The 25,739-nt window shown below is 41.7% G+C and overlaps 1 protein-coding gene across 42 annotated transcripts in view; it reads left to right on the top strand.

The window, feature by feature from the left end:
- Positions 1-2,461: 2,461 nt before the first annotated feature.
- cast (calpastatin) overlaps positions 2,462-25,739 on the top strand; it is a 37,779-nt gene continuing 14,501 nt past the window's right edge. For 2 of the 42 annotated variants that reach the window (XM_035153242.2, XM_035153244.2), the window contains exons 1-2: positions 15,413-15,570; positions 22,124-22,192. In XM_035153242.2, the coding sequence (XP_035009133.1) occupies positions 15,568-15,570; positions 22,124-22,192 (72 nt within the window). In that variant the 5' untranslated portion in view covers positions 15,413-15,567. Of the gene's footprint in view, positions 2,861-3,713; positions 3,863-4,691; positions 4,782-9,689; positions 9,911-15,408; positions 15,571-17,056; positions 17,108-22,123; positions 22,193-23,418; positions 23,539-23,907; positions 24,019-24,796; positions 24,923-25,425; positions 25,528-25,739 lie in introns of those variants that run through there. The other 40 variants (XM_035153218.2, XM_035153228.2, XM_035153203.2 and 37 more) reach the window with 40 other exon arrangements.

Consider the following 25,739-nt stretch of genomic DNA (forward strand, 5'->3'; position numbering starts at 1 on the left):
TAATGCATTGATGCTCAGATATATGTGATGTGGCCCCTTTCAATGAAACCACATTTCTGGCAGCTGAATCCTGAACCAGAGAGATGCTTCTAACTTAGTTATTTGTGTCTAAAGCTTATTTATTTTTCCGACAGTTTTAATAAACGTTTTGTGTAGATTTAAATGTCTGAGTCAGTCATTAAGAAGTCTTCAGAGGCTAATTCAGGCTACAACAGTGCGCTGTCTGCAGAATAGCCCAAATGTCTCCCTCACTGACAATATGAGTAACACTTGGGGAAGCAGCAAAGGTTAAGAATTTAATTCATTCGTGTCACCAGAGCTCAGTTAACTCAGGACAAATGTCAGCTGTTATCAGAGGGTGCTGTAAAAATGTCTCTGTGGTGTCAGTCAGATTGGCATCACTTTGCAGGTGATAGACTGAGGTGACAGTTAATGGATGTGGGGACGTTCATACTGTTATCAGGAGGGGGGAAGGTCACGTGGACTCTGAAGGGCATCGCAGTGACGGACACTGTCGGCTCTCATTCAAACATGCGAGTCACCTGCTTCCTCCGCCGTGTAGCACCGACATCGAGGTCGCCAGCGCCCAAAGACAGAGATAAGGGATAATGAAAGAGCCTCAGGCATCAGACAGGAAATGAATCTCAGTGATGAATTTAATTTGCTTTTGTTCTGAAAACTTTTTTGCTGAACCACAATGATCTTTTCACATCATTTCAATCAGTATTGTTATTCTGATACTAAATATACCACTGATGTTTAAAGATGTTCACGTTATCAATTAACTGACGGAGTACGAAAGAGTTCCACAAATGTGATCATCTATTGTAACACATCACTATCAAAATGATATCCACAGGTCAATGGTTTATTGAAACATATGTTATTTGCTAGTTGATGGGTTTTTGGACTCAAAGAGCAGAACACAAGCATGATGTAGGTCATTTTAGATAAAAAGCAAACGTCTTTATACAAAAGATGATCTGCTGATAAGATGGTCTAGTGCTGACTGGGCTAACTTCAACAATAAATGATGGTACACTCAAAATACAGGGTCCAGAGGGTCCACCCCTCAAAAAATAAAAGCTACTCAAGGTAGGACGAGGCAGAGTGAGCATTAGTGTGCTGATCAGCTGCTGGGTGGGCTGCCTGCCAGGAAGCAAGCAGGTGACCCCGAGCACAAGAGGTTAGCAGGTCAGGTCCAGGTAACAAACAGATTCAAAGTACAAGCAAGACTAAAATCCAGCCAAAGCATAGTTACTGTAAAGTAGGTTGATTGACGTTCTGTGCAGCAGTGATGGTTCAAACTGAATTCAAACACTATTCGTATAATAATTAGAAAAGACAAGAAAAAGGGAGGCGAGAGGGGGAGAGGGAAGAGAAAAGGAGACGGAGGAGAGACGAAAACGGTAAATTAAAGAAATTAAAACAGCAATAGTTCAGTGAATTTATAAACAAAATATTTAAGATTTACAGGCTCATGACTCCAAGTAAGTTTCAGAATATACTAGACCACTGCAGGATGAAGTAGATTGTAGACTATCCTTATCCTCCCATCCCTTTACCTGATATATCTACATGAATCTATTATATTTATTCAGATATTTTTGGGGCATTTTGCTTTCATTGACAGGACAGTTCAAGCGTGAGAAGAGAGAGTGGGGAGAACACAACAAAAGGCCTGGTCGGAGCCAAACCTGTGGCGGCTGCAGGAGGAATATAGCCCCTGTATCCATATACCATATTATACTATACTTTATTGTCATTTTTTAATCATCATTATTATATATTGATCAACTTAAAGCAGACAGAAATATATTTGTAGTACCGATTTAATATTAGGCCGACACAGGAGACATGACCAACATCTAGCTGAGTGCTTTTAAAGACTGGGCTGCAGCTGTGATAAGATGATTCTTTTCTTCAGTACTGATTATTATATATATATATAATCATTTATATATATATATATATAAATATATATATCTATCTAGACAGGCAGACAGACAGACAGACAGACAGACAGACAGACAGACAGATAGTTAAATAGATAGAGGACAGCGACAGATAGTTAAATAGATAGATAGATATATAGATAGATAGATAGATAGATAGATAGATAGATAGAGTAGATAGACAGATAGACAGATAGATGAGAAATATTGATTTGATTTTATGTTTAAAAAGAAAGTTGCATCAGCTCTTCTGTTCATGTGAATCTGCCGTGGCTTTGTGTTGACTGGGACAGTGACATCTTTTGGCCACCGGGGGGCAGCGTTGTACTTCTCACAGATGAAGCAGCTGAAAGAGGAGAAGAAGGATAAACAACATGAGCGGTGAGTCAACTCTTCCCCGAGCTGTGAGGGTGTGTCCTCCTCGTAGCAAAAATAAAAAATGAGTTGCTCGTGTTCTTCAAGTGCTGCATGTTTGATTCAAGCAGAGAAATAACTTCCACTGGGTCTGTGCATATCTGTACAGCTACATCCACACAGACCACACACACGTGTTGAGCTACAGTGGGTCCGGTCCACGACACCAGTGTGGATCATCACAGTGGGAACATGGATCTGATGAAGCAAGATCTCACACGCACATTTATAAACGCACGTAGCTGGTACTAAACAATCTGCCCGAGCCAACCAGAACCTCCATCAGTCATCTGGAGCCCTCATCAAAGTTTCCCCAGCGGGAGGGGCCAAGTGTTTTGTCTCCAGAGGCGCAGATCAGCCTGTTTCTGCTTCAGAGGAGCGAGGACGCACACGGAGCGGTGAAAAGTGTCAAGATGCCACACAAGAAGAGAAGCCACGGTCACCACAAACACCCGCAGGAGGAGAAGGAGAAGGAGAAGGAGGCCCAGGAGGTGAGTTCACACCTTTTCTTTGCCTCGCGGGCTTCGCGTTCAGGAAATGTTTTTTGATGATGCAAAAAGCTCCAGAAACCCTCGCATGGACACAAGTCACTTTCTAACCCTCTGCGATTCCACGTGTACAAAGGAGAGGGAACCTGTCATGTTCATGCTCAAGACCCAGATAAACGAGGCTGGTTGCGTCAAAGTAATTCAACCTGCAAAATAAAGTTTTGAAATCACATTCCTGACGTCAAAAAAACCACTCCCAGCTTGAATCCAGTCAGAGTGCTGTGGTTGATCTGGTGTGTGGGCTGTGTGTGTGCAGGGGCTTAATGCATCGATCAACATGGTTTGAAGTATAATTCAGGATCAATAATCGGGGGTTAACAGTGGCTGAAGATATGTTTGTGTGTGTGTGTGTGTGTGTGTGTGTGTGTGTGTGTGTGTGTTTGCAGTTTTTATGCCCAGTGCTGTAAACCACAGCAGCAGCATCAGGCTCAAAGTATTTTGACCAACCCCCCTCAACAGTTGAGCTGGGGACAATCACATTAGTAGTTTCCTCAGGAAATCTCTCTCTCTCTCTCTCTCTCTCTCTCTCTGTGTGTGTGTGTGTGTGTGTGTGTGTGTGTGTGTGTGTGTGTGTGTGTGTGTGTGTGTGTGTGTGTGTGGTAATGGGAGTGGGGGTGGTGGCTCTCAGATAATAATTCACTTCTTGAGAAATGTCTGGCTCAGCTCCAGTAATATTTGCTGGTTAAGAGTGATTTTCTCTGTTGACTGTAAGCTCACTGAGTCAGAGGAAGAGTGCAGCTCAGACACCACCATGTCTGTGTGATAGTCACCTGCAGAGTGCAGTGGGGAGTGGCATCGCTGTGTCAGAGGTTTTGGGAGGCTTGACAGCGCACATCTTGTGCTTTGGTCTGGAGAGAGTGGCACGGTCGGGTGGAAGCTTTCCTTCTCTCATGTTCACTCTGCTGCTGGTCCATCATGGCGTATGCAGCGTACTGGATGAGCCTTGTAAGTAGCCTAAATCCTTTCTCTCTCCTCCTCCTCCTCTTTTCTCTTGTTTGACCCTCTGGCGATAAACTTTGAATAACTCAAGTCAGTTTTAGAACCTGTAGAGACACTGCATGTGTGCTATCGCTGCATTAAAAACCTGCAGAACTAGTCTGAAAGAGTATCAGCTCTGATGACTGCGCTCTAAACTTGGCACAGGCTGCGTAATGATAACTTTTGATTTGATAGTAAGTACATGCAAGTTGGGCTTTGCCCACATTCTGTCACACACAGTATTTGCAGTGAACATAAGGGTGTGTGCGTGTTTGAATTGAGATAAGCTTTACACACACTCAGGTTTGAATTAGACTCAAGCTGAGGATCAGATGTGAAACACACTGCAGTGTTTTGTGACTGTTTCAACTTGTTTTAAATATATTTCAGACAATATTAAACATGTTGAAACATTCAAATATATTGCATGGCATGGACAGAGCAGCATTGTTAGTCATACAACAGTAACTTGTACTTATAAGTTCTATCTGTCCAAAACCTATAGTTAGCTGAGAATAATGCCTCAAATACTAACCTGCATTTTGATTTGCTTCATTTTGTGATATTAGACTTTTTTCGACAGTTTAAAAAGCAAAAAAAACATTAGGATTTTCCGACTTGTACATGAAACATTTTTCGCCAGATGTTAAATGTGTAATCCACCAACACAATAGCTTGTAATCATAGCATCCGTTCCATCCCTTCCATTGAATTTAATGGCAAAAAAACTTGTTGGAAGCCTTTGCTTTTACAATAACATGCTGGTATGTGTGTGTGTGTATGTTTGTGCATGTAGCAAAAAGGAGCAGCTTCCTCCCCACTTGACGTCCAACATAGTAACAGGTCTTCAGCCTACCATCCCCCGGTGGCTCACTGCTATGGCAAGGTACAGCCTCCACCTTTTACATTTCTCTCACAGACGAACTCCCTGATGTCTTCAGAAAAATCTTTTTGGGAGTGATTTAAGAAATGTTCTCCAGTTCACTGTGTTCACTGCTTTGTATCTCTATGTCAACACAGATAACTAACATTATGTAATACTAGGAAACACTCCCGATTCTGAACCTTAGAGTGACCACAACCTAAAGCAGATAAGGCTGTGGTATACATGCCAAAGATTAACTTATTGGTTTCATATAGTTTTCATGAGAAACTGTATAAAATCTACTTTCTACATGTGAATGAAAACTCTTATTCACATGTAGATTGTATCGTGTGGTGTAATCGTGAGGCCTTACAATGCAGCCACAGCTGAGGAATGTGTAACATGTTGTACCTGTGTCAGAGTAGATTAGTGCATATTGTTCTCAGATTATATGCCTGAGCCGGTTTGCTGTACATACCGGAAGGAAAACGAGAGTGAGTGTTTGTCTCCCTCTGCTGAGTGCGGTCGTGCAGTAACGCTGTTTCCTCAGATAAGAGCCGTTCGTCTGTAAAGCTGCAGCCTGGGAAAGTTGTTTGTGTTTGCTCTCGAGGAGGCGAGAGCCACGTTAAACATCAAACGTCTGTACCTTGGTAATTTAAGGTACTGATCATCTTCCAAAAACAACATTTACTTTGTCTATCAGTGATTCTTTTCTGAATCTTAAGAGCTACTTGTTTACTTACTTACTTTTCTTAGTGAAAAGATTTTTTCTTTGTATCGTGTTTATCTTTACAAGGATTTTGTCCTAATCTTCATGTAAATGTAAATCATTGTACTGAGATTACATTCAGCATTTCACCACTACAATATACTCTTTCCTGACCTGTAATGATTTTAACATTTAAAAGATTGTATGTAATCAGATTACAAAGTAAGTAACTAAAATCAGTCCAGATAAAATAATCTTATTAGATTAAAGTTTTATTGTTGAGGATTTAATGATTTCTGAAATCTGATAGTTTCTAATTAACATAAATGTCCATCCATCCTTTATACCACTTATCCTTTCTTCATCATAACTAACACTGTTATCTAATGAGTATGTGACTTACAGGGTTTTATAGACAAGTGCTCCACTTTGTGGTGGAAGGTTCAAGCAGCAGCAGTTTCTCCAAAACAGCCTCCATTCTGGACAAAATCCCCATCACTTCAACATCTAATGTGTGCAACACAATACCGTCTATGTCCAGTGCAATTTGTGCAAACCTGGCATATCAGTATCTGCAATAAACCCAACTGAACTTGAAATCTGAAGAAAAGCTGAAGCTATGACTCCTTCTTAGTTAGGAATAAAATGTGGGAGGGGTTTAGCTCAATTTGAGCTAGTAAATAATACTAATACTACTACTACTGATAATAATAATAACATTGATAAAGACAATTAGTAAATACAAAAACTATTGATGACAGCATCACATAAAAGCAGCAATTACAAATAAAATCAATAGGAGCAATAAGAACAAGAAGATGACATTACATAAAAGCAAGTCTGTAAAATGGGCTTTAAAGAGGCGATTTAAAAGAACTCAGTGAATCTGCTCGCCTCATCTCCTCAGGCTGGTCGCTCTAAAGCTGAGGGCCCCAATGTCAAAAGCAGGGTCCCCTTTGTTTGAAGTAATCCAAAAGTATCCAGATTAGATTACATTCATATGTAATCCATTACCTGAATTTGTATTTAGTAGCTGACAACCTTTCATTGTAATGATGGTTGTGTATGATTCATAGATTCCCCCGACTAGCTGGCGTACTAGCTCGCTGCAGGTGAAGCAGCGTGTGAGGTGGTGACAGTGTGTAGACGTCTGAACCACCATGGTGGAGAGAGCAGCGACTGTAGTGTGACATCTAAATATAGAGATGAGCTGCAGTTTAGCACAGGTGTCCAGTTGCATATACGTACTCGTGTCCACACACCGGCACACAAACATGTTGATGACAACATCTAGTGTCTCCTCATTCACTTTCATATAGCTCATCGTGATCACTTGTCTCCATCACGCAGGTTGAACCTCTGTGTGCAAATGTAAAGTCGGCTCCACCACACGTCACACAGGTGATACAGGTTCATGTGGATGCTCAGTGAGTTATATAACAAGACCTGACGTGTTGGTGCACCAGCTTGTTCTGCAGGCTGGCTCTGTTGGCACTTCACATTGCCAAAGGTGTGTCTCTCAGTTTGGGAATGTGCCAGGCTGTGGGTTTGATGGAAACGTCTGTGTGAACACGTGGAAGCACGACCATTTGCTTACATGTATAGTCTTAACATGTTAAATACACCCACATAGAGCCGTGTTTGGGAGAGAAAAGAGAAAAATGCAGACTCGTTTGACTTCATTCCATGAAGTCTGTGCACAGTGGCTCATCAGATTGAACTGCATTGTTTTCCCACAGTGTGACTCTGTGACCTCCCTCACACAAAGCTATAAACCACCATGGACCATAAACCTGTCTTCACCTTTTATATGTCAAGTTTTTAAACCAAGGCAAATCCATATCAATATTCCAGGAACATAAGAACCATGGAGTTATAGTGAGAAACTACTGTTCCCATAATGCTATGGGGGCTTGCAAACAGGAAGTATGACTCTGGCATGGGATCACTGGGTGAGCTGTGGCTGCAACTTGAACCCAGTTTGTTTTGAACCCATGACTCTCAGGCAAGTTATAGAGAAATAAGAAGTGTATCATTTTTCCATGACTTCTGAGCACAGTTATGAATATATCTGTGAAATTTATCATGAAGTCAATTTTTTTTAAAGGGCCCCCGTTTCAAATGATATTTTATTGTTTTTACTGAAATTTAGTTTTAACATTGTCAGGACAAGACTACACTGCAGGAAGTATAGTACTGTGTATTGCTACCAGAAGGGTGAGATAAAGGCACGAGATGGGGGTTTATTCTACAGCGAGATAATAGATCACTAGATCATTTAGATTACTAGATAGATCACAAACTATTCAAAGTCATTGTACCGTCAAAAGTTACATAGTGTTACTTTAAACCCCCATGGATGATAAGTGACACAAATCATCGGCACAATAGGTGATTTGTTGTTTTTAGAGCAGCTTGCACCTGTCTGTTCCACCTCAGGTCTTATTTTTGTCTCCCCCTCCGCTGCCTCATAGTTAAAAAAAACCTGCAGAGTAACAATGTACACGTCACGTGCAACTTCAGCAGAACACACACAAACGTGTCATCAATTTTATTAAAATAAATGTAATTTCTTCAATAGTTCTGTATTATGTCTTCCATATTTTATCAGCACAACATACTAGTGTGTATTTTAATAGTGTTTTATAATATACACAGCTATTTATTTAGTTTGGTTAAATTCATTTTATTTTGAACATTTATAAAAGGTAAAATAAAATACATTCATTGAAAAAAAAATCCCTAAGTAGATATCAGCAACACAAGTAGTAGAAAAAAGCTTAACAACATAGTCAAATAATTTACATTTGATTATAATCAATTTTTCTGTTTGAAAATGTGCGAGTGTGTTTATAACGTGTTCATGTTTTAATCCGGTGAAGAAATCCAACATGGATGTGGCTTCTCGTCGCTCAGTCTCGGTATCACATTGCCCCTGTGCTGGGATATTGCAGGTTGTCGTAGCAGTGAATTATATTTGGCATGTTTAAAGGGACAGCTCTCGTCTCCATATGGCCTCAGAGACCACTCGACCGTTGCACTGCGCAAACTGGAGTTTCGTGTCAGGCTGGTTTGAACATTATTTTCATATTTTGCTGAGGTGTGCTATTAGCAGGCGAAAGGCTTGGCTGTCAGAATTATTGCACCACAGTGACTCACTCTAAGACAGTATTGTCTGCTCACTCCACCCAAGCCCGGCCCAAGGGGACGCACAATAAACCCAAGTGATGGAACTGGAGTTGTACTTTGCACTGGACTTTAGCAGACATGAAAACAATGGGAACGATACACAAAAGACTCGGCTGCATTTTCTTACACTTTCTGTCTTTTCTTATCAGAAAGTGTTACAGAATCCCAATCTGAATGTGGTTGAAATAAAGTTTAAAATAAAACCGCTGTCTTCAAAAAACTGTAGGTGAGGGTTCAGAAAGCCAACACCCATGCCGTAAGCTTGGGGAAATCTCGAAACACTCCCTTCATTCCTGCTCTGTACATTCACTTTTTGCTCTCGCTCAGTCAACAGACTGAGCGAGAGCCCCATTTGCCTCTGATGGGTTTTCTTGGGCTCCGACAGCAGCTATTGATCGATTCTGACCGTGTGACCAGATGTTGAAATAACATGGGCTTTAATCATTCAGAGGTCATGTTACTGGCACAGAGGTTTAAGACTGATCACTTTCAGCTCAGCCTGGTCTCTCTGGGCCATTAGATGATGCAGATGTAATGTAAACCTAATGTGTGGGCCCCTCCTGTTATTCTCACAGGCAATTAGTCAGCCGGGATAGTTGCACAACCTGTGTCTTACGGCTGCGTGCCGATAAGAAGTGTGTAACTATGTTCATGTCTCTGTGCCTTTGTGTGCACAAGGCCTGTCTTGCATCATGAATCTGGGTGTGTGCTTGTTGACAGTGTGTCAGATTAAAAGGGGGGTGTTTTACAGGAGGTGAAAATCAATTTTTCACATAGGCAGACGTGTTCTTAGTTTTATGCACGCATGCCCTTGTGTGTGTGTGTGTGTGTGTTGTGTGTGTGTGTGTGTGTGTGTGTTGGTGATGTATCTGTTTCCCTGAGAAGCGGCTCAGATGTGGCCCCCTCATCAAGAGGGTGTCAGTCCACGATCAGCTCACTTCCCTTTATAGCCCAGAGAGCCTCTTCTGACTTCCACGTCTGGTCCTTGCCCCTGCTCTGCTCTGCTCCACAGCCACGCCCACCCCTTGGTCCCTCTGCCCTCCCCTTCTCTCTCTCTCCTCGCTCCCTGCCCTGCGTGCTGGAAACATGCTGCAAGCCGACAGACAAGGCAGGAGCTGATAGACACACACGCACACACACACACACACAAACGCAGTCGGAGGCACTTTCAGCCAACATGGGCCAGATACTGAGCTGGATCCGAGGCCCACGGGACACCCCGGCCCTGCACGATGTGGCTGTGGAGGAGCAGGTGTGTGCAAACGTGTGATTGTTTATGTGTGTGCGAGTGCTTGTGCCATGGTATGTGCTGAGCAACTAATCCAATGGGCTTCCACGTGTGTTTTGTTTTGTTCATGTAAGGCAGCATGTAAGTATAGGTTTGCTGTTAGTTCTGTTAGTACGGTTTGTACTGCATGTCTGGGAAAGGACATTTGGGAAAAGACTTTCTTGGTTCCAATCCAAGTCAGACCCTCCTCCCTCTCTCTCTCTCTCTCTCTCTCTCTCTCTCTCTCTCTCTCTCTCTCTCTCTCCCCCTTCCTCTCTCTCTCCCTTCCTCTCTCTCTCTCTCTCTCTCTTTCCCTCTGGAATGTGAGAGGCTCCTGGTCAGCCTCTGAGCGTTCAGTGTGTGGATGTTTTCTAGTAGTGAGATATTAAACCAAGGCCGGGGCAATGCTGGCAGTGTTTGTAACCAGTTGCCACATGCACCAAACCACAGGGAAATTCTGACAGACGAGTCACTGTTGCTGTTCTGAAGGTTGTAGGTGTGTGTGCAGCTGAGAGGATCCGGGTTTTTTATTCCATATAAAAGAACATCAAGTTCTGTTTGGGTGCCTTCATGGGAAAGGGTCTTGATCTTTTTCAGTTTTGCCCAAATAGCATTCTCCAGTGATTATCTACACTAGCAAACCTTAAAGGGTGTGTAGCTCCAATACTTAATCATTCTTTCATTTCTTCTTTGTTTTTATTGCACGATTTAAAATGGCGTGTTGTGCATTTTCCATCTGGCAGAGAAACTGATTGCGTGTTGACATGTAACAGGTCAACAACGTCTGTCCTGATGCCAATACTGGGTTATCAGGGTTATTTATGTGTGAAAGGTTAAATAGCAAATGTGTCCAGGGTGGAGTTCAGTGTCTCAGTGGTCCACTCCCCCCCCCCATCAGAGGACAATGGCTGAGCACTAGCACACACGTCCAGTACATTTCCTCACTGCCATACACACGCATCCATTATGAACTGTAATGGAGCTTGTACACATCAGTCTTGACAGCTGACAATTGTGTTTTCACACTTTAATGAACAGCTAGACAGCAAATTTCAGTGCTGCTGTGTTTTTTCAATAACCCGGTGCACATCATGTATTACAGTAATAAATCATCTGAATCTTCACGGTGTCTCTGACCCATGCAGCATTGTGAGTTAACAGTAGGACTTTGTCATTCAGTCTTTTACGTCAAATAAAATGTCTATGTTACAAGTCAGATCTGTGGAAAACCTTGTCATTGTCAGATCTTCACAGGATTTGTTTACATGTACTGATCAGAGAAGGCATGAGGATATCAGCTGTATTGATGAGGTGCTTCATCACGTGTAACACAGTAATCAACCCTCGGGCTGTGTGTGTGTGCCAGACGAGAGGGAGAGCAAGTTGTGCGATCATAAACACACAGACGTGTTTTGTTGACACATCCTGTACAGCTCAATATCTTCCTCCCACGGCCTGTGAAATGTTCCCTTAAAGGTTGGGGTTTGTCCCGTGTGTTATTATTTCCCAGCAGCACTCATCGGGTCTTGTGCTGCAAGATTCCTCACTTCACTGCCAGTTTGGCTTGAGCTCGACGGCTGAACCAAACGTTGCTCTCCGGTTTTTGTTATGTCATTAAAATCATGTGGTAGAAAAGTAGCTCTGGTGTCCGGCCTAACCGGAGAGGGTGATTCAGCACGATTGAAGAAAAGCTGTTGCTGGTAGCCACATGATGTTTGTCTCGATCAGTAATGAAGACCGAGCAGCCTGATGGTTACTGGAAACTGTAATGATATATATTGACTAAAGTTCTTGGTAACACATAAACACATGTAAGTGGAAGCTGGTGATGACGTGTTCACAACGGTGTGATTAGTATGTGCTAATTTTATAAATTGCTGACACGTTCTAACTTGATCTTGGTCTTATTCTGTCAGAGAGCAAACAGTTTGAGGAGGGTTTTCTCTGCACTGTAACTTTAAGACACAAGCCTCAGTATATGACAACGGATATTGTCTGTTTGAAGACAAAGTCCAGATTGTCTTGTGTGTGTTTCTAGAGTGGGATCATGTCCGGGTCAACAAACCAGGGGGGAAAGTGTAGCGCTAAATTTAGAGAAGGTCTTCTGATGTGCAGCAAAGGGCGTCTATTTTACTGTAGGGTATGGGGGACACAATGGAACAAGAGTTTCACCGTGGTCACTATTTGTCTATTTGCACATCAACTTTTAGATGTTTTTCATTAGTGGGTATTATATTGATTCACTGAATTGCTCCACCTTTTTTTTATAGTCATTATTAAAGGTTCAGTGTGTAGAATTTAGTTACACCTAGTGGTGAAGTTGCATGTTGCAGCTGATTACCCCTCACATCCTCCCCTTCCAAGCATGAAAGAGAACCTGTAGCCTTCAATTGTCATAAAAACTCAAAAGGTGTTTAGTTTGTCCAGTCTGGGCTACTGTAAAAAACATGGCGGCCTCCTTAGAGAAGACCTGCTCCAGATGTAAATATACAGTATTTAAATATAAAGACCTAATTCTAAGGTAAAGAAAACAACAATTCGTACAATTTAGATGAAACACACTAGTGAAAACATCACTAGGATTATTTTATGTTCAATTTCTGCCAATAGATCCCTTTCACCTAAATCTTACACACTGGACCTTTTTAAATAAGAAAACTTTGCTGCTTAACTATGATCTATGAATGAACTGAGCTTTCTGATTAGCATTAGTTGGTTGTCATGGTCATGTATATTCTCTTTGATGGATTTTGATTTTATGTTAGGATTTGTAGAGTGCTTTTTACCACCCGGCTCTCATACCCCATATTTCTGATCGGCACCTGAACATATCATGCCTACGCTATGACATTATAAATGACTTAAAATGTCATAGCAACAATAAAGCAATTTGTTTTCAAGCAATGTGTTTCCCTCACATGCAAGAAAACAATGCATGAACGTTTTGAAGTATGTTTGATGGCACCGGCCCTGCATTCCTCCCTGTATGAGCCTGAATGCAGCAAAGGCTGAGAAGGTTCGGCAGTGGATATTGTGGAGCTCAGCCTTGAATTTCATCAGATAAGTTATTTCCTGGCACAATGACCAAAGATAACATAGTTTCCTCCCAATTTTGTAACCATCCAACAGTTATGTTTGCTGGGGTGTTATCAGCTGTACGGGCTCGAGGGGCACTACCTGTTCTTCTTTCACATATAGGATGCAGATATCTGAATATACAAGTTTATCAAGAATATCACTGTTATTTCCTTGAAGTTAAAGAGACTCTCCTCAACATACTGATTCATATTCCTGTTTCTCGGCGCCTGATAAATGAAATTCCTTTCAGATCTATTGTTGGTCTCTCCCTCCCTTTCACTTGTTGTTGCCTGTTCTGTGATAGGTAGTTACTATTTTTAGTAAAATGCCAGAGCTATGGTTGATGTGAGTGGAGAGACTTAGCCCCTTTTTTCATTTGTGAGATTTACAGTGAATCCCCATGTCTCTGGTGTGATCTCTCTGCTAACTTATATTTTAGTTTATGAATATTTGAATATTTAGCTCACTATGTTCTATCTAGTTTCTTTATCTGCTAGTTGCTATGTTTGTCTGCTTGTCATGGTGCTGGCCAATTATATAATGAGTATAATACGTCAGATAAGACACGTACTTTTTAAAAACCTTCACCCCCCCATTTACAGCTTCAGAGATCGGATTGGTCAGACCCCTCAGGATGGGTGGGTCTGCTTCAGCTCATTAGTTGTCAGCAAAGATAAGTCTTACCATGAGTTTCCAAGGAAGGCATGGCATCCAGTGTAAGAATGTAACCACACACACACAATAAACAGTCACACAAAGCTAAAGCAGAGGGAAGGTTTTCTTGTGTCCTTGTCATCGAGAGACAACCGAATAAAGAAGATTTATTTTGAAAGGTCCAGGAACAGACACAAGTATTTTTGCACTGGATGTGCCAGGGTAGTGGATTGTGCAGTGAACAGAGACCTCAAGTCGGCATTCTTTTTGCCTTTTTGAAGATATTTTTAGACAAATGACCACTGATGCTTTTGATTTTTCCAGGGTGATAATCCTGTGTTGCAACCATCAGCTTGGTTTGGTTGCTGTGTAAGCAAGACTGCTCATGTTCAGTAAAGAAATGCCTCACAGAAAATTATAGCTAGGGTTTATTATGAGGTAATACAAAAAGTTAAGTGTGCATGTCATCATATTTTCAATTTGCATTAAGTATCCCATGCCAAATTCCTTACTAAATCTAGAGAAAAGAAATAACAATAACAATAACTGTTTGATAGATCTATGGCTAAAATCGACATGTTGCTCATAAGTAAGATATTGTGCCTTTTATAGCGCAGACAATGCAAACATGACACAAACAGTAGTTGATATGTATATTCTTCTATAGATGTTAGTCTTGTGTCCATGAGGCATGAACACAGACGGATATATAAACTGACACAATCGGCCCACACAACAGTTTCAGACATCACACTGCACAATCGTCCATTCATTTATATTTATGTGCTATGAGTATTTTTAGACACAGGGGGGTGCTCTTTTCTAAACTCCTCCCCTATTAACATGTTTTACTTGTTTGGTGGTGTGAAATGTTCAGTCTGAGCAAATAAAGAATCTGTGGATTGAATCTAGGAGGTATGTTAGGTTTAATCTATGGCAGTGTTTAAGTGTGAAAGAAGGGACATGTTACACTGCTTCGTGTTTTTAGTTTTGGGTTTTTATTCTAACGTACACCTTTGGCTGCTGTCCAGAAGCTGCGTTTCCGGTCTGTTCCTTTTGTCCAGGGTCGACTTTGAAGCACCGCGGAGGCCAGGGAAACCATGTCTGAAGGTTTTGTTGACGACCAACTTGTTTAATGGTCTCCTCCCTCCATCTTTGTCTCTCTTTAATTGGCAGTTTTTCCTTTCTCTCTGCTCTGGTTGTCTTTGGGTGTGGATTGGACTTCATGTGATGTGATCCCTCCTCCCTATCTTCTTTTCTTTCTAAACACACAAACACATATACACACACACGCACACACACTCTCTGTCTCTGTTGTTAGACTGGCTCTGACGTCTAGATTCCTGAGCAGTGAGTCTCTCTCAGACACACCCAGACTCTGCCAAACAACACTGCTACAGCAAATCCACTTCTGCCTCATTGCTGTTTCACACTCGGCCTCCATTATGCCTCTCCCTGCGATCATCTTGCTGTGGGTCATCGTGCCTTGGTATCAAACTGCAACATCCCTCCTTTTTAAAAAAAACGAAATCTCTGGCCTGGCCCAGCCCAAAGTTTCCCTCAAGCTGTCTCACTTATTTTTCCTGGCAGTCAGGGAGCAGTGGGTGGGCCTTTGTGTGTCCAGCCGTCCATTCTGACGCAGGCTGCTCTGTGCCTTGTGGCAGAGGAGGTGGAGCCTGAGCAGCACAGACTTGTTGTGCCTCTTCCAAGAGGGCGGGGCAGCAACTTTTTCACTGCTGACAGGGTGTGTGTGTGTGTTTACGTGTGTGTCTGTGTGCGCGTGTGTTTGACATCCAGTGTCGACTCCAGTGTTTCCACAGAGGGAAATCTAAGGTGAAGCGGCCTCAAGAGAGTGTATTGGTAGTGTACAGAGCAGCATATATAGAGGATACACACTCACAATCACACCTATGGTATGTATCTGGGCAGTGAGCTCACTCTTTTCTGAATTCCTGTGCGTGGAGGGGCTTCCTGTTTGATACCTGTCAACTTGACGGCTGTTTTGTGTTAGAGCAGTAGTTATGATCTGACAGTTGGAGGCTCATTGTTCTCGTGTTCGCAGCTGTTCACCACGTTCAGTGCGGGTTCTGCGAGAGTAAGCGTGTGTCTTTTTTGCATATCAAGTTAAGGAAAGCTGTAAAAGGGACTAATGATCGCTGTTTTACTGTTATTGCTCATCCAAGCTAGCTCTGATGTAGTAAAGTGTATTCACGGCATAATGTCGGCACAGATAGACGATTGTATTATGTTGGGACCAATGATTTCAGTTGTGAGTTTACCCAGCTTCCTTCCCTACTGCAGTAACCTCCATCCTCGTGCAGCTCGACAAACTGCAGTTACCCAACAACAGTTAGCTTCCTTGCTAATCTTACACTTCTGCTCCAAATTCTCTCCTCCTAACACGGCCCGCAGCTTTTCTCCATTTCCACCACTGAGCCTCGCTGATCCACATCATCACCACCGACCATTTTGCGAGGGCTATTTGAAAGCTGTGACAGCAGCTACAGCAACAAAACCATTTCATGTATTCACATACGCATGTTTGTGGTTTGGTCGGGTGGGGCCAAGCATTAGTCATCAGTTTTCATAGCAGGGCCCAGCTACTGCTTTGATCGCTCTTGTTGGATAAGTCCTAGATGAACTGAATTGTTTTTTCATGTTTGTCATGATTGGTTCTGGATGATCTGATGTACGTGCAGGCATCATGCCCTTAAAAATAAAGGAGGGACATCAACCGGTTCTGTCAGAGGACGATGTGTCCAGCTGAGAGACTGGAAATCTAAAATGCTTTCAACTGGCACCTTACTGCCAGAATCCACATTACCTTACTGCATAGTCATTGGTGCTCCAAGTCATATGACAGAAGCTTTAAAACCCTGTGTCTAATCTTGGCCACACTCACTCGGGCTTCAGATGGCAGCGTGCCCAGCTCTCCCAAAATGATCACCATGCTGATATATCAGTTTCCTGTCACCAGCTACGTCAGTCAGTATCGTCCTCGGGGAGAACCCCACAGAGGCCACAGAAGGAACTGGTCAAGCACCAACACAAGGGATATTGGTTTGTGGGATTTTTGGTCTGACTTGCAGATTTTGTTGACTTGAGGCCACTCGGCTTGTGATGAGCAATAGGTCGCCACTGATTTGACTAAAGAAGTCACTTTTGATGATTTAATAAAAAAAAACTGTTGTGTCCACCAGTGTCCTGCTTCACTGCAGGTCTGCATGAGCCCCAGACTGACGCTATTTGGACTAACCGACCTCTATGTGCATCAACGTAAATTATTCATGTGTGATTTCATTTGTGTCAGACCACAAGTTTACTTCGATCTACTGCCCGTGTACGTGTCTGTGAGTTGAACTATCGTTTAATAACCTTAGTATTTCCCTTGTGAAACAGATTCATGGCAACTATCGACCCCTTCCCTTACCCCGACAAAATTTCTATCAGGTACAGCTGGATGAAATTTCTACCGACTGCAAACTCTGATTTTGTTTGTGTACGGGGGCTGGACAAAATAACAGGAACATGAGTAATGTCATGTAACACATTCATTTCCCAATCTATAAAAACCACTGCACTGCTGGATTAATTATAGTCTCAATACAAATATAATTTCCTCATTAAGGTAGTATTTGCACATCGGATACTGTTATTTTGTCTTCCCCATTTATGGCCATTGTCGGGTGTGCGAAAATAAACTTCAGATGGAATGAACCACTTAGGACTGGCTTGATTTTGCCAGCTTAATGGTTTCTCTTTTGTTTTTGGAAAAGCTAACATGACTGTTAGGTGTTTTCTTTCTAAACTCAAAGGTCCGAAAATATATATAGATTTACTTTCCAAAACAATTCACCTGCTAATGCTACAGCTAACAAGCTACCACACCTACTATGCTGCACCGGCTCATACGCCTGGTTACTGTCAAGACATTGAAAACTAAGTACAGACAGTTGGCACAAATACATATATTCTTTACTACGTGATCAGATAGTTCATGATTTCAAAAGATCTGTAACCATTTTCAGACATTTTAGTTTTTTTTGTACAGCTGCTCTAGCAGATGGAGTTTTGAAGAAAAGTCTTATTTTATTTAGATATTCCTAAAATAAAGCTTGTTTTGGCACAGAAACTCAGAGGGTGAGGTCTCGCCTCTTACCTTTTGAATATGTGAACTAAGTGTCATGTTCCTGCTTTTCCAGAAAAACAAACTCTGCTAACCTGGAGGACGGGCCGGACTTAAGCTGTGTTCTTGATGAAAGCATCAATCGCATGTGGTTTCAAGAGCTGCTTGTAGTGTGTGTACTGTTTGTGGCGTCTGTGATGGTCAGTACTTAGTCTGTACAGGAGGTTTGAGGAATGGAGTAATGGCTGCAGTTTCACATCACACATAAAACTCGGTCTCAGGTGATATTTCTGTTCTCAGATGAGCTCAGAGCTGGTTACATAATGACTCTCTGGTTCAACTTTAGCTGTTCATCATAAATAAGTTGAGTAGTCCTGAACTTCCCCTAAACGTTTGAACACCCTCAATTGCACCTTCTAATTAACTAGTTTTTTCTGATTGACTTCTTTACTTACTAGTTGAAATTCTCTTAACGTCCCGACAGCCATCAATAAGATGGTGTCTGTCTGTGGCCCTCGCAGAACTGTGATAAACGTTACCAATTCAAACTGAATGAAACGATTGGCTGGCGTCCCAACAACGCAGAAGAAGAGACGATAGAGAGGGAGCGAGTCATGGAAAAGTCTGCTCCGAGCAGTTATTAGGCAGTGCATATTTGTTTTGAATGGGAGGGATTAGATGTATCAGGTAATTATTTTTTTTTTAAAGTATAGCCTGCTCTTGCTAGTCTCTCCAGAGTTACCAACAGTGGCTTTAATGTAATTCCCTTATTTATTTATCTTTGTAGTTTTGGGGGACATTAGAAAAAAGTTTGAGTCCCAGTGCAGGCTAACACAAAACTCAAAAGGAGCATTGTTAGCCCTGTGCTACATTACAGAGAAATGCAAAATGGTCATAATGAGCCTTCTCTGAACGTTCCAGAACAGAGAACAAGAACATTTTGTTGATCTATTTCAAAACATCACACAACCTATGACCTGGATAAGAATGAAAGTGCATATTTATTAGTACTGTCTAATGTTGGATGAACAGCTATGCTAATTGGCCAATGTGTTTCAAAGGATGAGCCATGTTTAAGGTTGATGATAGATGGGCAAATGATTGTCTTTAGCATTTACATGTCACCTTCTCTGGGTCGTCCAAACTATGATTAAAAATATCTAAATGCATTGGTCATGTTTTCAGGGAGCAGCCCTACTTTCTCGAGGCCTTTTTGTTGTTAGGATCAGTGTCTGTTATACCATGCATTGTTTTCCCTTAACGATTTGTAATGAAATAACCGGCCTGTTTGTTTGCATGTAAGGACGGATGTGGGTGGTTCACTGTGTGTGCTGCCTAACCTGTCATCTGTCACACAGCAGAGGTTGGGCTGGTGGTTCGCTTGCGCAATGGTTTTGCTGTCAGACTGAGCCTCAAGGGGAGAATACTTTGTGTTTGGTTTTGAAGCATGGTTTCAAAATATGTCAACTCAGTGCAATGCATCTGGATGCTAATTAACACAAGTTGTACAGTTGTTTTGACTCCTAGAGCCTTTCTACTTTAATGGTTTTGTTCCAGCTCTTTGTTTGTGGACTGCTCAGCTCTCATATGAATAAAAGGCAAATGAGTCACCACATCGGATCGATTGACATCAAGCTCAACTAAGACTCAGATTAATACTTGAATAGTTTTATGAGTGTTTAAAGTATTGCAAATTTTATGAAAAAATATTTTTTTTTAACACATTTATTAACAATTTAGTGTGATAGTAAATGTAGAGTATTGTAAAGATGCAGTTTGTTTGGACACTGACACTATTTGTTTCCGATGAGATTTCTGGAGTTACACAATAAATTACCACAATCTTTTTATTTAATGAAACTAAAGTAGCTTTTTTTAGTCTCTCTTTAAGCTATCTCAATGTTGTACCTAAGGCTGGGTACCAAACCTCAGCATCATTTGAGAAATCTGTTGACAATCTGAGTTCAAGATATGGGAAATATGTTTATTTATTTTCTTGCAGAGAATTTGATCACACCACTTTATAAATTTAAGCAAAATTCAAAACTTCAAAATTTCACTTACAGTTTTAACCTAAAAAACGAACCTGAAAATCATGAATATACTTGCTGCATGACCTTGTTTGCATTTTACATTAATTAAAGGCTAAAGGTTTTTGTTGTTACTTGGTGACAATCAATATTTATAGCAGTAACTGAAGCAACGTGACTTCCCCTGTGGCAGGAGTTGCCCTGGCTGCTTGTGACGTCACTTCCTCCTCTGTGCCATTTCCTCCTTATTCACTCTAAACAGTAATCTGGATTGTTCAGACTGTCAGTAAATTAATAATACAACTATATGTAATAATGGAAGTCAAAAGACAAGAAAAGAACCAGTATAGGACAGGTTGAAGGAATGTTCTTTGCAGGACTAAAATTGATATTTACGAATATTATTTCTACCACTAATTTCACTAGTTGCATAAGATCTAAATGTAAAGTTATTCTTAGAGTAAGATCTTTTGAATAAATATTGAGGGGTTGTGGGGGGAAAAAGGCCCAATAGTTCACACAAAGTTAGTGTAAGCAAAGGTTGCAAACCTTGAGCTGGCCATGTGTGTGTGAAATGTAACACTAGTGTGTTAGGCAATCACTGACATTTCTAAATCTGACATCCCAGATTGCAGAGTGGTGCAATTCACTGTGTCCTCAGTGTCTCTGTGTCTCATATGTGTCTGTTATGTTCATCTGCTTCAATCACTACAGTCATTTAAAGACATGCAAACTGTCTTTCCCCTTCATGCTGCCCGCTCAGCATGAACTCAAACTTCATGGTGCACAACGGGCTGAGCAGTTCAACTCACTCGGTGCTTATAAGTGCTTAAACACGCCATAATGATAACTAGTGGATCTAGATTTTTGCCATTGGATACTGGTATCTTGCCTGGGGGTTAATTTCCAGAGCTAAATTGTTTAATCTGGATTAGAATTATCTGGATTTTGAAATCCTGTGTCTTTCTATTTGGGGGTCATCATTTGTTAAATTAAATTAGTATTTACATTAAAGACATTATTTCTATCTGATAGTTCCAGTGCTTTTGTTATTAAAAGCTGTTTTGTGGATTAGTACAAATTCTTTGGTCCAATTATTTCTTGTCCCAACCTCCTTCGATAAGTCTGAACAAATGGAAAAATAGAGTCATCATGTTCAAAAACTATGATACAGCATCATACAATGCAATGGGCTGGATGTGAAACTAATAGGAGAGGCCTCGTGTCAATGGGGTGGAGGCTTTGTTCCCATTTACACCACCTGAAGGAACAGGGCTGGGCTCTGCAGCACACAGGACTCCACCTGGACTCAGCAGCTCTTAAAACCTGTTCAGTAGACTATACTGTATGTGTAGTTCTGTGCATACCCTTTAGTTATTCAACTGCGTTAGACATTGAGTACACATAATATTTTGCTTGTCATTTCAAGTAATCCCCCGGGAAACAGAATATCCTCCTAACTCATGGAGTAGGTCCTGGATTTGATCATCACCTGTGATACACTGGTGACCTGTTCATCTTGTTCCCCTGCCTTTCAGTCAATACACATGGGATAAGTAATGAAGCGAATAAGCCAGGTCAAATAGACCCTGGTGCTTGAACGAATGCAGTGGTTCATGCTGAGGAGGAGCTGAAATCAGTTTCTTACATTCAGGGACAAGTTTAATACAGATTTAACACGCAAGAATTGTACATTTTGGTTAGCTGGGGAAAAAAATTCAGAAATGAGAGCTGAAAACTAGTAGTTTAACAGTTGAGTCAAACAGAGGGGATTTGATTGCAGACTTTCTGTCTAAATCAAAGTCTTATATGTCTCTTTTGTCTATATGACGACAGATGTCAATGATCTCAGTGTTAATTTAACACACTGTGATGTCATCCAGAGAATAACCTATGTGTCGTCTGGTGTTGCTGTGGCGACGGCAGAAAACAATAATACTCGGCCTCTTTGCTCTCTGCTGACAAACAGCAGTCACACCCTGTGGTGTGGAATGTAGTACTTGAATGTACTCTACCACCTCTGCCGGCAGTATGATGGATGGCTGTTTCAGCAGTAAATGACTTCACTGTCGTTCATCTGATGTGTGGTTTCTTCCTTTACCTCTGTCTTCTTCATGGTTTAAAGCTGCAGAGACATTTGTGTAGAGACGAGCTGCACTGAATGTTTTGCATCAATCTTGCCTCTGGTGAATCCGAGATGTTTCTGTGTGTGAATCTTGAAAGGATTACGATGGTTTCTTGTTCAGTGTTATTTTTTTGTAACTGCACATGTGTAACTTTTCTCTCTGTGGCTCTTTTTTCTCTCTGCAGTCGCTGCCTAACCAGGCCGCACCCAAACCAGCGGCTCAGGTCTCCACTGCGAAGCCGGCCCAGTTCGAGGTATTAAACATTCCTCTGTAATACCAATTAACCTCTCCTCACCCTCTGCCTGACCCTCCCTGTCCCCATCCCCTATTATCAGGACTATGTGTGCGGCTGTTACACAGACAAGAGCACTTTTCTCTTCCTTCCATTCAAGGACCAGAGAGGTAACACCCAGTTTCTCAGTCAGTAGGGAGCAGTTAGAAATGTGTAATGCTCTGAAACAATGGATCAAAGGTATTCAGTTTGTTTATCATGTCGGTTCTGCAGGTTTATTCTAAGGATCATGGTTCTTGGTAACATACCAGCATGATGTCGGTAGCTAGCAAACAGTTGGCAGAAAACACCAAATACTTTTTCTTATGTGGCTAAAACTGTATTTTAATTAAATGTCTCTCCAGTGCAGTTTATAGGAGACAACATCAGGACAAACTGGTCTTCTTGGCCTAAATTAAAAGTCTATTTGTCTATAAGTAAAGAAACTGAAAGTCTCCTAATATTTTAGTTTCTATGTTGAAACAGTGACTTAAACCAGTTCTTGGCCCCAGGACACGGGGCATCCATTGCCTTCTTAATAACCAGACTATGTTTTGACAGAACAAACCAACAGTACCAAACTCAAGTGTCTTCACTTGGCTCTTAACACCTACGCTTAGACATTGTCTATTCTGGTGTCTGGCCTGTCGAGAGAGGCTTGAGTAAGATATGTGGCCACGAAACAGTAATATTGAAAATAGTATTTAATCACAGTGTGAAAGAAATTCTTTTTGAAGTTACAGAGCTGTTTATAGACTACGCTTGTATTACTCAGACATTAACCTTCAGCTATAAGTGACTCTTGTTAGTATTTGACCTTGGTGACCCCTCTCATAACTCTTAGTGGGCTTAGCCATAGTGGGGTACAGCTACTCAAGTTACAAGCAGTATATATGCACACATTGTACAGTTTTAGTCTCTGCTATTGGACAAGCTGTGAGAACACTCTTTCCTACATTTCCCATCATGCAACCCTACGCATAATTTCATCGGACCCTCCCTGACATCCACACACCTATTTCTAACACAACGTCCCCTGTTTGTAACACTTACTTGTACATTTGCACATGAGCCCAAGTTGAGATAACTCTAGTGATGTCACCATGATGTCATCAGGGTCATTTTCTCAGCTCCATCTAGAGGACATTATGCACAACTGTTTACACAGGCTGAGTCGAACTCCTACTGATGAGTAAACTGCGTTACAGAAGGCATCATCAGGATCTGCCATGGCTACAAAGCCTGGGGGGGTTACCGCAGCAACAGGCGGAGCCACAGGAAGTGGTGTCACGGCAGCAGGAAGTGCTTCGTTTAAGGCCAAACCAGAGGTAGAGAGACTCTGGATGTGTAACTACACGTGCAGGGGGCTTCTGGCTGTTTGGTGTGATGTAACATTGATCACCGCTTCATTTTTCCTGGTCACGACACTCTCAGCGTGTAATCATCATGAGGCAGCTCACATTTCTTCTCCACTAGCTTCATCTTTCTTTGCATCTTCCAAAATATATCTCTACCTCCATTTTTACCTCTGTATGCGTTGTCCCTCCGGCTCGGGCCGTCCACACATCTGGATCCGAATGCTCGCTTAGTTCTCATATTGTCACGCTTGGGACGTTTGCTCTTCACAGACTGTGGCGATGACTTCATCAATAACCTTCTCATGGCTTCTCTTTAAACACATGCTCCTTGGTTTGTAGACTAACACTACGCCGAGGGGTGCTACTGTTATTGACATGTCGTCCGCTGGGGCTGCTGTTGTTGACATGACGTCAGTAGGGGCGAGGGGCGGTCCTCAAGCGATGCCAAAGGTAATGATGTCATAATGTCCACAGCGCTTGTCTGTGCTTTTTCATGGTTTTACCCTGATTATCATTTTAACTATTAAACTGTGGTTTTTACATTACTGCTGATTCGCTAGTACTTTCTGTAGATAGGCATTTCATCATACTGGATGTAATATCAGTTTTATTTTTGAACAGAAACTGCAGTTTAAATGCTTCCCATGTGATTAGGGAAACCACAACATACATGTGTGTCAGCTGCTCAACAGTACCCTTTTAACCCTGACAACTAAACTCACATGACCCACATGATTTTCACCAAACCAAAGTTTGGTTATGTATTGCTATGGTTACATTTTTTGTAGCATGCTGTTATTTGTGAATAGACATCCCAAATTCACGCTAGGGCTTCCTTTTCAATATTCAATGAATGTAAATCACTGTAATAAATGCAAATAAAAAGAAAATAGAGAGTTTAGAACAAGTTCAGCAGTAGTGTAAAGCCTCTAAATGGGCTAACGCAGAAAGAAATCCTTGAACATAAACTGATCAGCGGTCAGATCAGTCTCAGTCCTGAATCCCATTAGATCTGAATGGAAAATAAACCCAGCTAATCTGAAAGTTTTTAAATATTTCTTGGGCCAAAGTGACAGATCTGACCAGTTATCACGCTACATATTCTGTTCTCTGTTCACTAACACAGTTAAAATGTTTCACACGTCTTTGTCAGTATGTTTACAGCTTTAATAAAGCAGTGTATCTGTCATCCTTGTGTTTGAGTAATCATTTGGCCACATGTTTGTAGACGGCACCTGTCTCCCAAGTCAGAGCTTCAGTTCCTTCTCCTGCCACTGGAACAGCTGCAGCCGCTGGCACGGCAGTGACCGCTGCTGTGACCAAACCTAAAGTGTCGCCCAAAGTCACAGCCAAGGTAGACTGGACTGCTGCAGGCATCTCTGACCCTTCATGACTCTCTCGGGGTGTTACCTTCCAGGCTTGCTTCGGTCATTGCTTTGTGCTGCAGAGTTTTGTCAAAATCTGTTTCCTAAGTTTCTTTGAGAATCGCTTCCTCAGTCTTCCCTTTCTTCTTCTTTGGAGATGACAATTCAATATGAAAGGACAGATCTTAGCTCAGCATGTCTTTGCTTGTTGTTGTGTTTTCTCATGGTGCGTCTGTCCTCTTGCAACATCACACATACATCAGAAATCTGAGTCAGCCAGAGGAAACAAATGGAGAGGACAGGCCTACACTTTGTTAACTGAATCATATGTCATCGAGCTGCTGGAGGCTTTTCTTCTGCTGAAATCCGCTCCTCACTGTCCTGTTTTTCATCATATTTGGATATATTTATGAATTTCTACGCATAAAGTGGACCTGTTATATTACTTGATAAGTACTTGGCTGATAATAGATTTGAATTAATTGTATTTTAGAGTACCATCGGCACCACAACAGTCAAAGCTGATGTGTCTAAAGCTGCAGCAGCCTCGGTTGTGCAGGGGAAGAAAGGAGAAGCTAAACCTCCACAAACGAAGGTAGATGATCCTGAAAGCAACCGAGGTGGAGGCTGTCTGATAGTTTTGTCCTCTGTGATTCTGCAGAATATTAATGGACATGGTTGTATAATTGTCATGGTGCTGGCTGTCCCCTCTCTGTGGGGCCTGTAGGGAGTTTTCCTTCTCACTTTTTCACCCACTTGGGGAAATGTCTTGGGTCTTAAGAAACGATCAAATCTCATGTGTTATAA

The sequence above is a fragment of the Hippoglossus stenolepis genome, chromosome 3 (genome assembly GCF_022539355.2).
Source record: "Hippoglossus stenolepis isolate QCI-W04-F060 chromosome 3, HSTE1.2, whole genome shotgun sequence".
Taxonomy (NCBI): Eukaryota; Metazoa; Chordata; class Actinopteri; order Pleuronectiformes; family Pleuronectidae; genus Hippoglossus; species Hippoglossus stenolepis.